Genomic DNA, 17,064 nt, shown 5'->3' on the forward strand with positions numbered 1-17,064 from the left:
TTGAGCTTGTAAATAAACTTGTGTTAGTAACTACTCATATACTTTGCACAAGTTTATTTACAGCTCACTTACATAAGTTACTATCTAATAATCTATCACTATCACTAACTTACTGCCTTGGACAGTCAGTAGGCATGGGCAGGCGGCAGCCACAGCCAGTTGGGCACTACTGGGGCGGGCAGGCAGAAGCTGGTGGCTCCAGTCCCGCTCTTCAAGTTCAACATTCAAACTAGGCGGCCGGCGGCAGCGTAACGTGACGTGACGTCACTCACTACGTAACGCCGCACGCGCATGCTCTTCCCACTTTATTAATGAAGGCGGAGCAGACGCGTGACGTCTGAGTGAGCGACGTTACGCTGCCGGCCGCCGAAAGATGGGAGGCGGAGCAGTGGGGGTGGACTCACACAGTCAGTATCTATGTGTCTTCTTTGTGTCACTCAGACAGTCATCATGATGATTAAGCTGTGCGGCCGGGGCTGGCAGGAGGCGGAGCACAGTGACAGGGGTGTGATTAGGCCATACCCAGCACACCCACTCGAGCCCTGAGGCGGCCCGTCCCACCGGGCAAATGCCCGGTCTGCCCTATGGCCAGTCCGGCCCTGGTAACAGTAGAGTAAGGACCAATACAACTTCTCCACTTCTTTTTTTAAACCACTCCAGGTTGTGGCTTAAACTGCATAAAAAAACCTGAGCATGTGGCAGCACCCTTAGAACACCCTTTGGACACCTAAAGTTTTATTTTATAGATGACTGGTAGTCCTAACCTGTTTAGTGGTGTTGCTATACTTATGAACACCTCTGCAAACAGTTTTTATGTAAAGTTTGATGTTTTCTCTCTCCAGAAGTGTCAACAAACAGTGATGAGTCTCCAGTGATGGTCCCAGCCAAAATGAGCCAGCGGCAGGGTAAAGACGCATATCTGTCTCCAACCAAAGACCTGGTCCAGGCTACACTAAGCCCCAGCATCATCCACAGTCATGGTAGGAAACCTCATTCTGAATTTGGTTGCATGTTCACAAGTTCATTATTGATCCAAGATCTACATGTTTTTCAGCCATCCCTGTGGTGCTGAGGATCTTGAATCTGGATTATTGCTCTCCTCTGTTATAACCTTGAATATATGTGTTCTCTATACTGCATGTTTTATTTTTAGATATCTTAAACCTGCAAGTCCAGGAAACAGCAGATGTGATTTGTAATGATGCCAAAAAATGTGGTGCAGCTCAGTCTATGTCTTTTAAAATGTACTTGGTGTTTTCAAATTGCAGATTATTGAGGTAATTAGTCACATAATCTGGTGAAAACGGACCCATTTTAATGATGTCTGTACTGTATGTACAGCTACAACACAACATGCATAGGAAAGGTTTCCAGAATAAAATTATATCAGTCAGCCCAATAATCAAAAAATAAAAAATGCATGCACTTATTTTTGCCCCTTCGATTTGATACTGTACAGATGTAGCAGGGTTAACACACAAACTCTTAACTCAAATTTCTTAACTCATTGCATTATCTTGAAACAAAGGCCATTGAAAAGCAGGTGTTTGCTTGACGCATTTAATTGAGATAACACGTCTCATAAAGCATGTGTGTGAACGCTACTACATCTGTACATTTCAATTTTGTCAGAGTATTTCATACTAATGACATATCCTCGGGATAGGTTATCACTATTTGACACCCAGCACTCCCATCAATCAGCTGTTTGAAGAGCTTGCCAAACATGGTGCTGTCCATTGGATACTCGCTGTGCATTACCTGAATGGGGCTGAGCTGTGCGTAGGCCATGTGACTGACAAATGTGACGTCCTAGGCCATGAGTGCTGTGGTCAGGCCATATACGGGCATGGCCATACACATTTTAGTCCATATTGGCCATTACAGTTGATCAATCTGGCCATATAAATTCACTGAAGTCAGGAGATGGGCGAAAGATCCATCTGGAAACGTTTTTTCACTTTGGTCCACGAATTAACAAAAGATCTTTTGTCCGACTATTGGACAAAAATATTAAACACGGCAACTTCTTTTATGACAATAATGGTCTATCATCGATCGTTTGTAGTTAAATTTCACCTGACGAGCGATCATTTTGGTTGCAGTCGTTCACTTTGATCAACTTTAGGCTAAAATGTATGGGTACCTTTACTAATCATTGGATGTGGTCTGACCAACTTAAAAGCTTCTCTAAGATTTGTACAGCAGAACTGGGATTTATGTGAAAGCTTTGTCTATTTTACCTCCCGATTTGCTGTCACGTTGAGCAGCAACAAAATACTAGGTGAGACGATGACCTAAAACTGGCTATACATATTAGATGTTGGCATGATCAACAAACTATCTAAAGCGTATGGTGGTGTTCCGCCCCTCGCCCAGTGGCCAATTTCTGAGGGAAAAAAGGGTCAGGCTTTGAATTTCAATATACCTTATTGTTGGTACCCTCCAGAGAGAACATGCAGCCAGATGGCTGAGCCAAGTGTGTATGGGAGGAGATCAGGAAGACTTGCTGTTTGGCTGACTGCTATTGAAAGTATATGAAAAGCTTAGATGAGTTGTCAGTTCAATAAAAACCTGTGCAGCCCCTGTAAATGTGCTTAAATAAGAAGCAAGGCCCCTTTTCTCCCCTGCTTCTTCTAGCGCTGCACTCTGGTCCTCCCTGGTGCATACATCATGCTGAGTACAGCACCGATATCCCTTTTAAATGCATTTGATGCAGCGGTTTCTGATAGTAAGGCTCATCCCACCAAACAAATACAGGAAAAATAATGAAAAAAGGCCAGCATCTTTCCCCGCCTTTATTATTTCTAGCCATCGTGCAACAACAGATGTTTCAAGCTATGGTCACACAGGTCACTCCACTGGCCTCAACAGTACATGGTTCGTCACTGCTGAGGCCAGTAATTGGCGGCAGCAGCAGTGACCTCTTTAGATGGACTAAAGATCTTTCTGGAAGTGTTCTTCTAAAGAAACTTATTTAGTCCATGAATGAACATAAGATCTTTTGTCCATCAATCGACTAAAATATCAAACTCTGCCAACTGGATGATTGTGTTCTGTCATCGGTTGGCTAAAACATTTGTTCGGTGTTGCAAAGTCACTATTGTTCTGTAAATAAGTTAATCATGAAAATCATCTACAAGAGTAATGGAAGAACACAAATCCATCACAAGACTCAAGTAACACGCAAAAATGAATGAATTATGTAGAGTGAAAATACCTTAGTTTTGTTGTAAATCATTCTAAAGTACTTTGCTCTTTGTATAGTCACTTAAGAGCGTGATTTTATATCACCATGTAGGTGTATTTGCTTTTTTTTTTTATCAGTTTGAGTGTACATTACTGCTATGTTCCTTCCTCCTTTGTTATATTCTAATCCAACATTTTGAAGTCCATTTTTAAGCTTGTTGCGTCTCTTCACTTTTTGTACAAAAAAGTTTTGTACATTATGTTCTATATCTATTTTTTTTTGTACAGTTTTAGATTTGAAACCTATTTTTAGACATTGGTACAGTGCTCGTATCTGGCTGCTGTGTGGGTGTTTAATGTAACAATATGTACTCATGTCATGCTTCTATTTGGATGGCTGTTAATAATTTAGTAGATTATATTTATCTCAGTGTAAAGTTATAAACCAGTATTGTGTTGTCTGAGGGAAAGTAGCTGGATATAGTTTTAAAGGGTATCCAGTTTTTACTGTTCTGTTCAAGGATGAACTAAACACTATACACTATAAAAATGGCCGCTGCTTCCATGTATGAAAATTAGACCTGTGATCCCAAAGTACAGCATACAATTAAGGGGTTTTCCAACCAACACATGGATTTGAATACTTGTAATTGCATGTAATAAAACATTTAGTATAGGCACTGAGCTATTTAATAAAATGGATCTCTACAGCGCCACCTGCTCTTCGTTGTTTTTCTTATTTCTATGTCCACCTCACTGGGGTGGACACACATTCTCTGTTAAATCCTTCAGCTACCTCAACTTGCAGGATGACAGGCCGAACTGGATGGACAAATGTCTTTTTTCGGCCTTATGTATTATGTTACTATGTTATCTCCTGAGCTGTGATAAGCTGCGGTTTGATCTCCAGCCCAAAAAATTGAACACTTGCCTGAATGCATAGGAATGTATTAGTGCCGAATCTGGCATTGAAAATACCGCAGTGCCAGACCCGTCCTTCTGGTCTGCGCATGCTCCGACCTTTAAAAATGTGAAAAAATAGAAACTGATCCATTTGTATGACAAACAGACAGACTGATCCGTTTTTGCAATGCATTTGTGAGATGGATCCGCATCCGGATCCGTCTACAAATGCTGTCCGTTTGCATGCAGATTGCCGGATCACTCTGCCGCAAGTGTGAAAGTACCCTTACCGAATAGAGAATACTGTAAAAAACATTTATAAAACTGTCGAGGAATTCCATACCATATAGAATTTTTTCCAGCTTTCCACTGCATCCTATTCAATATTAAATGGTGCCATTAGAAAGTACAACTTTTCCCACAAAAAGAAGCCCTCATGCAGCTCATGTGAATGGAAAAATAAAACTACTATGGCTTTGAGAAGGCAGGGAGAAAAAAACGAAAAATCGCCGGGTACTCTATGGGTTAAAGAGCCTGGACAAGAAATGGTGTACATGGGCCATCAATTGTAAAGTCACTATTACAGGAGAACATAAACTTTGCATTATATCTTTTTCAAAGGAATCTGCCCTTTTCTCCATCTAGCAGCTCAGTTCTCTTTTCTGTGTAGGCTTCTAAAGTACAGACCAAAAGTTTGGACACACCTTCTCATTCAAAGAGTTTTCTTTATTTTCATGACTATGAAAATTGTAGATTCACACTGAAGGCATCAAAACTATGAATTAACACATGTGGAATTTTATATACATAACAAAAAAGTGTGAAACAACTGAAAATGTCATATTCTAGGTTCTTCAAAGTAGCCACCTTTTTGCTTTGATCACTGCTTTGCACACTCTTGGCATTCTCTTGATGAGCTTCAAGAGGTAGTCACCTGAAATGGTCTTCCAACAGTCTTGAAGGAGTTCCCAGAGATGCTTAGCACTTGTTGGCCCTTTTGCCTTCACTCTGCGGTCCAGCTCACCCCAAACCATCTCGATTGGGTTCAGGTCTGGTGACTGTGGAGGCCAGGTCATCTGGCGCAGCGCCCCATCACTCTCCTTCATGGTCAAATAGCCCTTACACAGCCTGGAGGTGTGTTTGGGGTCACTGTCCTGTTGAAAAATAAATGATGGTCCAACTAAACGCAAACCGGATGGAATAGCATGCCGCTGAAAGATGCTGTGGAGGCCATGCTGGTTCAGTATTTCCTTCAATTTTGAATAAATCCCCAACAGTGTCACCAGCAAATCACCCCCACGCCATCACACCTCCTCCTCCATGCTTCACGGTGGGAACCAGGCATGTAGAGTCCATCCGTTCACCTTTTCTGCATCACACAAAGAAACGGTGGTTGAAACCAAAGATCAAAAATTTGGACGCATCAGACCAAAGCACAGATTTCCACTGGTCTAATGTCCATTCCTTAGCAGTGGTTTCCTAGCAGATATTCTACCATGAAGGCCTGATTCACACAGTCTCCTCTTAGCAGTTGTTCTAGAGATGTGTCTGCTGCTAGAACTCTGTGTGGCATTGACCTGGTCTTTAATCTGAGCTGCTGTTAACCTGCGATTTCTGAGGCTGGTGACTCAGATGAACTTATCCTCCGCAGCAGAGGTGGCTCTTGGTCTTCCTTTCCTGGGGCAGTCCGCATGTGAGCCAGTTTCTTTGTAGCGCTTGATGGTTTTTGTGACTGCACTTGGGGGCACTTTCAAAGTTTTCCCAATTTTTCGGACTGACTGACCTTCATTTCTTAAAGTAATGATGGCCACTCGTTGGTCCCAACCCCATTTATAAGGCAAGAAATCCCACTTATTAAACCTGACAGGGCACACCTGTGAAGTGAAAACCATTTCAGATGACTACCTCTTGAAGCTCATCAAGAGAATGCCAAAAATGTGCAAAGCAGTAATGAAAGCAAAAGGTGGCTACTTTGAAGAACCTAGAATATGACATGTTTTCAGTTGTTTCACACTTTTTTGTTATGTATATAATTCCACATGTGTTAATTCATAGTTTTGATGCCTTCAGTGTGAATCTACAATTTTCATAGTCATGAAAATAAAGAAAACTCTTTGAATGAGAAGGTGTGTCCAAACTTCTGGTCTGCACTGTATGTGCAGCATTTAATCTGATCCCTTAGTGAACTCATAGCTGTCTTGTCTCTAAAGACAGACTTAGAAGAGAATGTTAGTTTAGGGAAGGGGGTAAGACTTGTTCCAGTATATCCGCCAGTACTATGAGTTTGTTGAAAATGTAATGGGGTGTTCCCATCTGGGACATTAATGGCATATCAAGCGCTCAGCTGTGTTTGGAAATCTTATAGTGGGGAAAGGAGGGGTGGCTTTGCATGCAAGCCCTGCTCTCCGTTCACTTTGAGGTCCTGTTTTTGAGATTAGTGCTGGTCCCAGAGGTGGAATAGTTATTCCCCTTTATACACTGGTGTCATCAGAATGTTAAAGGTTGACAGGGGAGGACTGGCCATAGACCCTACAAGAAAATTTCCATGTGGGCCAATGCCCGAGGGGCCGCCCAAGCCCTCCTCACAGCCGCCGGACGGGTATACAATGATCTGACGCGCTCAGTATTAATTAAAGGGGTTGTCCCTATTTAGACAAAGGGGGCATATCATTGTCTGATAGGTGCGGGTCCCACCGCTGAGACCCGCACCTATATTGAGAAAGGGGCCCCGCATGTGCAGCTGCCCTCCATTCATTTGTATGGGGCCGCCCAAAATAGCCGTGCGTTGGCTCGGCTATTTCCGTCGGCCCCATAGAAATGAATTGGAGTCTGGGCTGTGCATGCGCGGTACACTCCCATTCACTTCTACGGGAGCAGCGCTTGGTGGTGGACGGACCCCGGGAAATCAAGCCACAGCTCTCCCCGCTCAGTTCTCGTTATAGTTGTGGGTCCCAACAGTGGGACCCGCACCTATCAGACAATGGGAGCATATCCTAGCGATATGCCCCCATTGTCTGAGATGGGAATACCCCTTTAATGTTGGGAGCACCAATTACTTATGCACTTGGCCAACGGCTGAAGGTGCCCTCCTGGATTCAAGTGTTTCAATGTCCTCAGGACGTGATACAATTGAATACTGTGGCAAGGGTGGCGGTATTTTGTGCTGCTCTGTGCTATTTGGTTCTGCTGGGGCAGTATCTTGTAGTGCACTAAAGTATTGCAGTCCCCATCTTCTTGTGTTGTCCCTGCCTACTTGTGTTGCCCCCTCTTCTGTCAATTTTGACCTGCCCATGACATGGGGCCAGTTTTTTAGGCTTTTTTTTTTTTTACAGGGCCAATTAAATTTCCAAGTCTGCCTCTGAAGGTTAAAGTAGTCTGAGGGTCATATCTTTGTTCTTTCATGCAGATGCAGGATGAAGTCATCTGTTGGTGTTTACCAGCTGTAGGGACACCAATTTTGCAGTAGATACCCATAGGCATTACAGTGGTGCACATTCCATCGATGTCACTTCTTAGAGCTGTGTGTTCATTCTAGTAGCGCTCTTCACCCTCCTCGCTGTGAAGCTGCAGTATCGTAGCAGGACCGCAAGATGCTTGCCACATAAAATAAACAATAAGTAAAAGAATCTTGATACCGCGCGCTGTTCATTTTAGCTGCAATGTAAATTAGCCCCCCTCACACCCTCCGTACGGACTAGGCTGTGGGATGTCACAAATCTGAGTTACCTTTACTCTAGATGTTTTCTCCCAAGTCCTAGGTCCTTTTGGGATGTCTGGATTTTTTTTTAAAATTTTTATTTTTTTATTTGCAGGCACAGGTCAGGTCCAAGTGTCTTCAACCTGGAGGCGCGCCTCGGCCAGCAGAATGGCTCCTTAATGGAACCATTCCTGATGAAGGATAGCGACTCCATCTAAAACGCGTTGAGGTTTAGTGGTATCTGTAGTCAGTGTAGTGGCGTCACTCCTGCTCTGTACGAGCATGAACCACGAGATTGAACTAAAGGAGCCGCGCTGCCGGCCGGAGCGCGCCTCCAGGTCCAAGACACTCTGACCTGACCTGTGCCTGCAAAAAAAAAACTTCTGACACGTCCTAAAAGGACCTAGGACTTGGTAGAAAACATCTTGAGTAAAGGTAACTCAGATTTGTGACATCCCACAGCTTAGTCCGTACGGAGGATGTGAGGTGGGCTTATTCACATTTCAGCTAAAACTGACAGAGCGCAGAATCAAGATTCTTCTACTCAGTCACTTCTTGTTCTGCCTATCCTTTATCCCTGTCCCATGTGCTATATTTATTTCATACAGGTAGTAGGATTTTTTTTCCCCTTTGTCACTGCATTGTAGTGTAGTTTTACTCCATTTCATGTTTGTACAGCACTTTGTTTACAGAAAATGTAAAGTGTCCTTTATGCATTCATAGAACTTTCCACTTGCCATACAGGTTTGTTAGCTTTTCCTTCAGTTTATGACATTAAGACAAGGGGTGTGGTTAAGCATTGCAGAACAAAAAATGGCATTCTAATCATGTGATTTCAATTAAAGTCCCATCGAGACAACTTATCTCCTATTGACATAAGGGGTAAGTGTCCGATCGGCCAGAGTGACTGCTGGGGCCACTGAAGATAGCAAGAGCAGAGTTCCATGCTTCCCGTTCAAATTGAGCATCAGACACACATGCATGTCCGCCGCTCCATTAACTATATGAGAACGAGTACAAGCACTTCTGGCAGCCCCATACAGCTAAATGGAGTGGCAGCACGCATGCGTGACTACTGCTTCATTCCAACACAGCGTGGTCAGACACCCACCAATCAGACACTGTCAATAATGCAACAACCCTTGAAGTTAAAGGGGTTGTCTCACTTCAGCAAGTGGCATTTATCATGTAGAGAAAGTTAATACAAGCCGCTTACTAATGTATTGTGATTGTCCATATTGCTTCCTTTTCTGGCAATATTCATTTTTTTTCTTCATATTGTACACTGCTCATTTTCACGGTTACAGACCACCCTGCAATCCATCAGTGATAGTCGTGCTTGCACAGTATAGGAAATATCGCTAGCTTTTGTGTGCTCCCAAGATTTGCTTAGGTATGCTGCTAAGCTACAAGCTTGAGTACACTGCAACCTGCATTCTGCTGACAACTTTGCTGGAAAACCAGCGGAAAGTGAGATTTCCTGCGATTCTGTAAGCAATTATCAGAATGTTCATGCTTTCCCAAAAGCTGCATTTTTTATTTTTTTTTTACATGCCAATTTTTATAAAATAATTATAAAAAGCATTAGCAATCTTTCTGCTTAAGAGCTAGGGAATAAATGCACTATAATGGGCTATTGACAGCTGAATTTGGCACCAAAACCTGTCAGGCAGCCACTTGCTTACTGTTTTCCGTGAAAGGCTGTGGTTACAGCCTCGATCATTCCAATAAGGGTGCATTCACATGACCGCAATTATGGCTCCACATCCGTTCCACAATTTTGCGCAATGGGTGCGGATCCATTCATTTCACTTGGGTTGCAAAAGATGCGAACAGAGCGCCGTGTTCTGTTCTATAATGAGCCGGCTGTTCGTTCCGCAAATTGCAGAACGCACACGGGCGGCATCCGTGTTTTGCAGTTGTGTGAATGTAGCCTAAAACTGCACCTGCACAAATGGGAACCAGTTTCCACATGGTTTTTACAACAGTTTTTAAACTGAATTTCAGGGTAAACGTCCTCTACGACTAACCATAGTTGTTCCACAGCATACAACCACATGTAAAATATTCCTAAATGTTAGTATCCCTGTGTATTTCCTGGTGGTTTGCACTTTTCACAGTACAAGGACATGGCGAGTGAAACTGATTACCATAGGTAGATATAATGATGAGTCACTTCCTGTGCGTTCTTAGACACGGTTACAGTTCCTCTCTGGTTTGTGGATGCCAGTCTTATAGGATAACTGTCATGTTTTTATCAAAAAATCAATTTTGGCATATTACTGCTGCAGCAGCATTATGCATAAAGCAATCTTTAGTTTCTTCACATACCACTGTTTTCCTAGAGTTTTTCCCTTAGTTATGGCTGTTTAAACATTTACAATATGAGGACCTTCTCAAGATGGCTCTTCTGCCAGTTCTCTGAAGCCAAAACTGCTTTCCCTCACTTCCCATACACACTTTCTGTAGTCAGCAGCTCCCTGCCAGCCAATCAGATTGGAATACTGAGAGTCATGCCTCCTCACTCTGAAGCCTAATGCAGGCATGCAGTGTGAAGGACCGCCCCTCTGTCTTCTTAGCCAGAGACAGACAAGCCATAGCAACTGTCTTTTAAGGGAGCAGTGGGAAGGGACAGGAGACATTAAAGGGTTTCTACCACTTCAGTTTGACCAAATTAGCTTTCAGACACTAGCGATCTGAATTCGTCCGATGGCTGTGATGGAGGCCGGCATTCAAGACAAGATGGGTGGGCATACAGTGTGAGTAGACCGAGCCTCTAGGTGCTGAAAAGACGCCCCCATAGCACCTAGAGGCTCATTTGCATAGGAATAAAAGTTAGTTTTTTAATGAAACGGCTCCACACAAAGGTCTAAGAATTGCATGGTTATGGAGATCAGACACTAGCAGATCGCTAGTGTCTGAAGGCTAATTTGGTCAAACTGAAGTGGTAGAAACCCTTTAATGAAAGCTGTTATTATAAGGTAATTACAGATTGATTTTTTTGACAATCATTGACAGACTAACTCAGGTATACATGCCTAGCTCTAATAAACTTGCAAATAAAATAAATATGACAGTTATCCTTTAATTATGAAAACCTGCAGCACATGATAAACAGGTTTGTGTGTGTTGCATAATCACCACCCAACAAGAAATGTATTGTATCCAATTAATAAGTCCTTTCACTTGTGCCTCACTGGAAAATTGTATACAAAGGACATGGCTATATGTTAATTATTATATTAGGAAATTACGCTGTACGCAGTTCCCTGTTATGTTTTACAATATGAGTGATGATGATGTGACGGTGTATTCTGTGAACTGTAGTGACAGGCATCATGGCTACCCCTCTGTGGCAAACCATGCCGATACATTCCTGCTAGAGCCGGGGAGAGAGGAGAAATCAGGTTACAGTTGGTGCCAGTAGGAGGGAAGTGGGGGAGAAGGAGACCTCTGCTGCAGGAAGTTTGAAGTAGAGAGGTTTCTGTCTCAGTATTGCTGTTTAACCCTTTCCCGACCGCCCCGCGTAAATTTATGTCGGCGGACGGGCATTTAAAAATGGTGCCCACTCACGAGCGGGCGCCATAGCCGCCGGGTGCTTGCTGTTTTAAATAGCAGGCATCCAGCACTAATGTCCGCGACCGATTTTACTATTAAAATAGAAAAATATTTTTGCAAGCGGCTAATTCCCCAAAAAAGGTAAAAATGGTAAATTTTCAGTTTTTTTGTTGCTTCACCTCCCGCAAAAAAAAGTTATAAAAAGCGATCAAAAAGTCATACACGCATACAATGGTATCATTGAAAAGTACAGATCGCCCACACATGTTCGTATAAGTGCAAAAAAGCAGGGGTCAGAATGTGGCGATGAGTTATATTTTTTTTTCCAGTATTAAAACGCAAAAAAAACTATATACATATGTTATTACTGTAATCATACTGACCTGGAGAATAAAAGTAACGGGTCAGTTTTAACACATAGGAAATTATGTTAAACCCCCCCCCCCCCCCCATAAAGGTGGCGGAATTTGTAAAAAAAAAAAATCCCACTTCCCACCACATTTTATGCAACTATACGGGGTGCCATTAGTGCATCTTGTCCTGCAAAAATCGGGATGTTATGTCCATGGGCGTGTCAGTGATTGGGGGATGTCTATGTAACTAGCTGGGTGGGAGGAACTATTAACTAGCTGAGTGTTGGGGACAGTGATAAGGGAGTGTCTCACTAGCTGGGTGGGAGGAGCTATAAACTACCTGGGTGGGGTTAGGGACAGTGATGGGGAGTGTCTATATAACTAAGTGGGTGGGAGGAGCTATAAACTAGCTGGGTGTTAGGGGAAATGATAGGGGAATGTCTATGTATGTAACTAGCTGGGTGGGAGGAGCTATAAACTAGCTGGATGTTAGGGACAGTGATAGGGGAGTGTCTATGTAACTAAGTGGGTGGGAGGAGCTATAAACTAGCTGGGTGTTAGGGGAAATGATGGGGGAATGTCTATGTAACTAGCTGGGTGGGAGGAGCTGGGTGGGAGGAGCTATAAACTAGCTGGATGTTAGGGACAGTGATGGGGGAGTGTCTGTCACTAAGTGGGTGGGAGGAGCTATAAACTAGCTGGGGGTTAGGGGAAATAATAGGGGAATATCTATGTAACTAGCTGGGTGTTAGGGGAAATGATAGGGGAGTGTCTATGTAACTAGCTGGGTGGGAGGAGCTATAAACTAGCTGGATGTTAGGGACAGTGATAGGGGAGTATCTATGTAACTAAGTGGGTGGGAGGAGCTATAAACTAGCTGGGGGTTAGGGGAAATGATGGGGGAATATCTATGTCACTAGCTGGGTGGGAGGAGCTATAAACTAGCTGGATGTTAGGGGTGGTGCTGCAACTGTGGCAGAGAAAGGAGAAGTGCTTTATGTGTTTGGTTGGATACTCAACAGGAAGTGCTACATACAAGATGGAAACCAGAGTGATTTTTTTAGATGGTGAGAACTGGTGGCGGAGGATTCAAATTGAAAAAGAAAAAGCATGAGAACAATGTAAATGAAGAAATAAAAAAATTACTTGAGCATATCTGTTAAAACCATAGTAATCCTGGAAAAAACCTTTTAAGGTGCATTTACTGCATGTGCCAATGGAGCAGGCATTAACTGAGAAGGGACCATTCCTTCTGTATAGTTGCCTGCTTGTCACTGGAGGAAAGCGCTACTGCAATTGTTCTTATTCATACAGATTTATTGTTCGCACAGAATGATCTGCTGCCTAGAAACGATAATCTAATGCGCTGTATGAAAGATCATTTCACCTACTGAACAAGCAGCATCTTTACATGGGCCGATTCATAGTTCCATTCATTCCTTATAATCTGCCCGACAATTGGGCGGTGTAAATCCGCCATTAGTACTAGATCCTGTAGAGGTAAACTGCCAAAAACAACAGGATACAAGTCATATGATGGACAGAAATAGTGTTATTACTCATGCCCACACACAACAGCTTATTCTGAAGTGACCTGAAACAAGTAGTTGCTATTTAATGCCTATGGTAAATTAGGAAAATAAGTACTTTTGTCCGTGTATGATTTATTCCTTATAAGTTGTTGTATAGTGTAAATTCAGTATTTCTTAAACTCTGCGGGTCTACTTTATTTTCATATCTCTTTTTGCAAGAATTGTTCTCAATGACAAGTGTATATGAGGCTGTTGTTCCTCAGTGACCCTACATTTACTAAGGGCCATAGTAGACCACACAGTTTGTTCCCAATAATCTACCCACATGATCAGCCAGTAAGTGACGAAATGCTCCTTTTTGGCTGATGAGCATCTTTCGTCAGATAATCAAAAGAACCGAATGGATGAACTAATGTGGAAGCAATCGTTCCTTCCTTGGGTAATCAGCAGAGTATTTTGATTTTACATTGAACCCGTCAGGTTGTTCCTCTGACAGCTCCTTGTATGGCCCTTATCTCTGAATTCCTGAAAGCTCATTAACAATCATTTAAGCCCTAATCTTATCAGTTTGAGTTTGACCATAATGAGTAGAGTTGAGTGAATCGGGTTTGGATTGCTTGAACACCATTCATGTTCAGGGTTTTTCTAATGATGGACACATAAACACACTTTTTCCTGTTACTCCTGGTTCTATATACCACTTTTAAGACTGTCTATTGGTGCTCTTGGAGTGATCTTAACAGGAAGCTCGCGTCTATGAAGAGTAGCAACAGTCATGAATATTCTCCATTTGTCATACAGTATGTCCGTTATGTCTTTTGAGATCTTCTGAAAATTGTTTGCATTGACACATAGTAACCAGTTTTCTTGATGAAATACAATTTGTCAGCAACCATGCTTTGTATGGTTTTATGTAAGGGGTAAAGCATCTGTGAAACCCATACTTCCAATCTCATCACCTTAATTAAGACACCTTTTGGCAATTAGTTCTTGGAGAAGTCATTAACACAGAGGTCTACTCACTTCACTTTTGTGCTCAATCCTAATAGACATTAGTAGTACCACTGTTTACCGGTAAGTGTTAGCAGGTAGATTGTGTTTGTCTGTTGTTGTGATTTGGATAAATCAGACCACATTTTACTAGTAATTAGTGCAGAAATCCACGTCATTTCAAAGGGTTCACTACGTAGTTCCGAAGGGCTCACTTACCTTTATTTGCAACTGTGTATCAATTTGCAGTAGTCCATATAATGTAATATTTAGTCTAGCATGTCTGTGTATTAACTTGTCCTGTTACTATTTAGCGATGCTCAGAAAACAGCAAGGATGTATACCAGTGTTACAGATGTAGCAAACTTTAACTTCTCATTTAATGAGTTACTTCAGTAAAAAGCATTTATCATGTAGAGAAAGTTAATACATATATTATATAATACACATATATACTAATGTATTATTATCCATTTTGCTTCCTTTGCTGGCTGGATTAATTTTTCCATCACATTTATACACTGCTCGTTTCCATGGTTACGACCACCCTGCAATCCATCAGTGGTGGCCGTTCTTGTGCACTATAGGAAAAAGCACCAGCCTATGTGAGCTCCCACAGTCCCGGCCACCAGAGAGGCTTGTATCGTTTCCTATAGTGTGCAAACATAACCACTGATGGACTACAGGGTGGTCGCAACCATGGAAACGAGCAGTGTATAATGCGATGGAAAAATTAATCCAGACAGCAAAGGAAGCAATATGGACAATCACAATACATTAGTAAGTGCCTTGTATTTACTTTCTCTATATAATGAATGTCATTTCCTGAAGTGACACAACTTGACATTTTCAATGACATGAAATTTTAAATGTCAATTTGAAGTTTGCTGCAATTGTTCTGAAACTTTGCACTGACTGAGTTGAGGAATGTGCTAAAATCAATACCTGGGGTTTCCGCCGGTGTTTCTTAATGGTCAATTATTTGTGTTTATTGGAGTTATTTTTTTCTGAAAACACATGGTTTACTAAAACCATTATATAAAAGCTCTTTTGCTGCACTTGGGCTACATCCTTGATTACTTGGTGTCCCCATGACAACACATCCATTGCTGTGTCTGACAGTTCATCCTTCATAGTAATCTAAATCCTCTTGCTCAGGGTGCAGCCACATTGGGACAGTGTATCTGCTGGAAAATAAAAACGTGACCAGTGTCAACTGAGCTCTGGAGATGATAGATCTGACCCTGCACATGATTCTGGGGGCGGCAGAGCAAAAAATGAGCCTGGCTTTTAATATTGATGGCTTATCCTCAGGATAGGTCATCCAATATCAGATCAGAGGGTAGGGACACCCAACACCTCTGCAGATTGTGCAGTCTTTCTTCTCTCTTCTTGTCCACTGCTGCGGCCCCATAGACCTACAACGGAGAGAAGCGAGACTGCACATGTGCACTGCACTCGCAGCTGTTTCCCCTACAGCTGATCGCCAGGGGTGCCGGGTGTCAGACCCCCGACGATCTGATAAAGATGACTTATCCTGAGGATAGGTCATCAATATTAAAAGCCCAGAGAGCCCCTTTAAGCAGGCCATATTCTGCTTAGTTCTGAGCAAGATGAAATAGTTCTATTCGAAGATAATCGGAGAATCGGGTTTCCGAATGGATCTGAGGAACTGCGCTTTGGAAGAGATTTTTCAATATTGTTTGTGAGAAGAAACCGACCCGTCCCCTCCATCAAAAAGGGGTCGGTGTTCAGTCTTTCCGGGACCTGTGTGATCTCAGGGCCTTGGAGGTACAGTTCAGAGGTTCTGAAAATAGACAACTGTGAACTGCCGGCCAGTCTAACGCTCTTCACTCCGCTTTTCATAAATCTATATCAATTTTGTCTTTATAAAATGTGCTATCTTTTTGAGCTTACAGCATTCATAAATTCAGCTTTCTCTCGTCATGGACTCCATGGAAACAGCATTAGGCAAGGGAAGTATTTTTAATGTTTGACGTGATATAGGCTAGCTGTTAGATTCTCTTTATTTATGTGAGAACTAGCCTAAAACTCAATCTTTGTCACACAGGAATCATCTTGGCATGTATCTGACCATATGTTTCTTCAGTGTGCCATCCTTTTTTTTTTCCACAGCTAGCCTACTGACCCATTCGTTCCTATGTGGATCTGTGGCCCTGATTTATTAATGCGTAAACTGGTCAAGAATATGACCAATTAGGTATGAAAATTAGGTACATGGGCCCAGATTTACTCATTGTATAGATTGTCTATTCTTGGTTGGATTCAAACCCAGGACCACGCATTGAAACACTGCTTTTGCCTAAGTACAGGAAAGTAGACCTGCTGTTTTTTTCTTTGATCATTGCAACTTAATTATTGAGCAAGGTAAATGACTTGGAAAGTAGAAAAGATATTTGGCAGCACATAATGTTAAACTTACACCATGAAAATGCTGTGATTATAAATGGTTTATAATGGCAGTCACGTCTCTAGTGCATGCTGAATGATATACAGTTTTTCTATCAGAGAACCAACAAAGGCCCTGTTCTAAACAGTCTAGAATTGAATACTCGCCTTAGGGTACTTTCACACTTGCGTTATTCTTTTTCGGCATTGAGTTCCGTCCTAGAGGCTCAATACCGGAAAAGAACTGATCAGTTTTATCCTAATGCATTCTGAATGGAGAGCAGGATGTCTTCAGCCTTTTTGACTTTTTAGGACTGAGATAATACTGCAGCATGCTGCGGTTTAATCTCTGTCCAAAATTCCGGAACACTTGCAAAATACCGGATACGGATTTTTTTTCCCATTGAAATACATTAATGCCGAATCCGGCCCA

At 42.3% G+C, this 17,064-nt stretch overlaps 1 protein-coding gene across 6 annotated transcripts in view; it reads left to right on the forward strand.

Moving 5' to 3' along the window:
* The window catches only part of OSBPL8 (oxysterol binding protein like 8), a 240,915-nt gene that overhangs the window by 145,051 nt on the left and 78,800 nt on the right, over window positions 1–17,064 (forward strand). For all 6 annotated transcript variants that reach the window (XM_044280415.1, XM_044280417.1, XM_044280416.1 and 3 more), the window contains one exon: window positions 843–980. In XM_044280415.1, coding sequence (XP_044136350.1) covers window positions 843–980 — 138 coding nt within the window. The remainder of the gene's footprint in view (window positions 1–842; window positions 981–17,064) is intronic.

The sequence above is a fragment of the Bufo gargarizans genome, chromosome 2 (assembly GCF_014858855.1).
Source record: "Bufo gargarizans isolate SCDJY-AF-19 chromosome 2, ASM1485885v1, whole genome shotgun sequence".
In the NCBI taxonomy this organism is placed as follows: domain Eukaryota; kingdom Metazoa; phylum Chordata; class Amphibia; order Anura; family Bufonidae; genus Bufo; species Bufo gargarizans.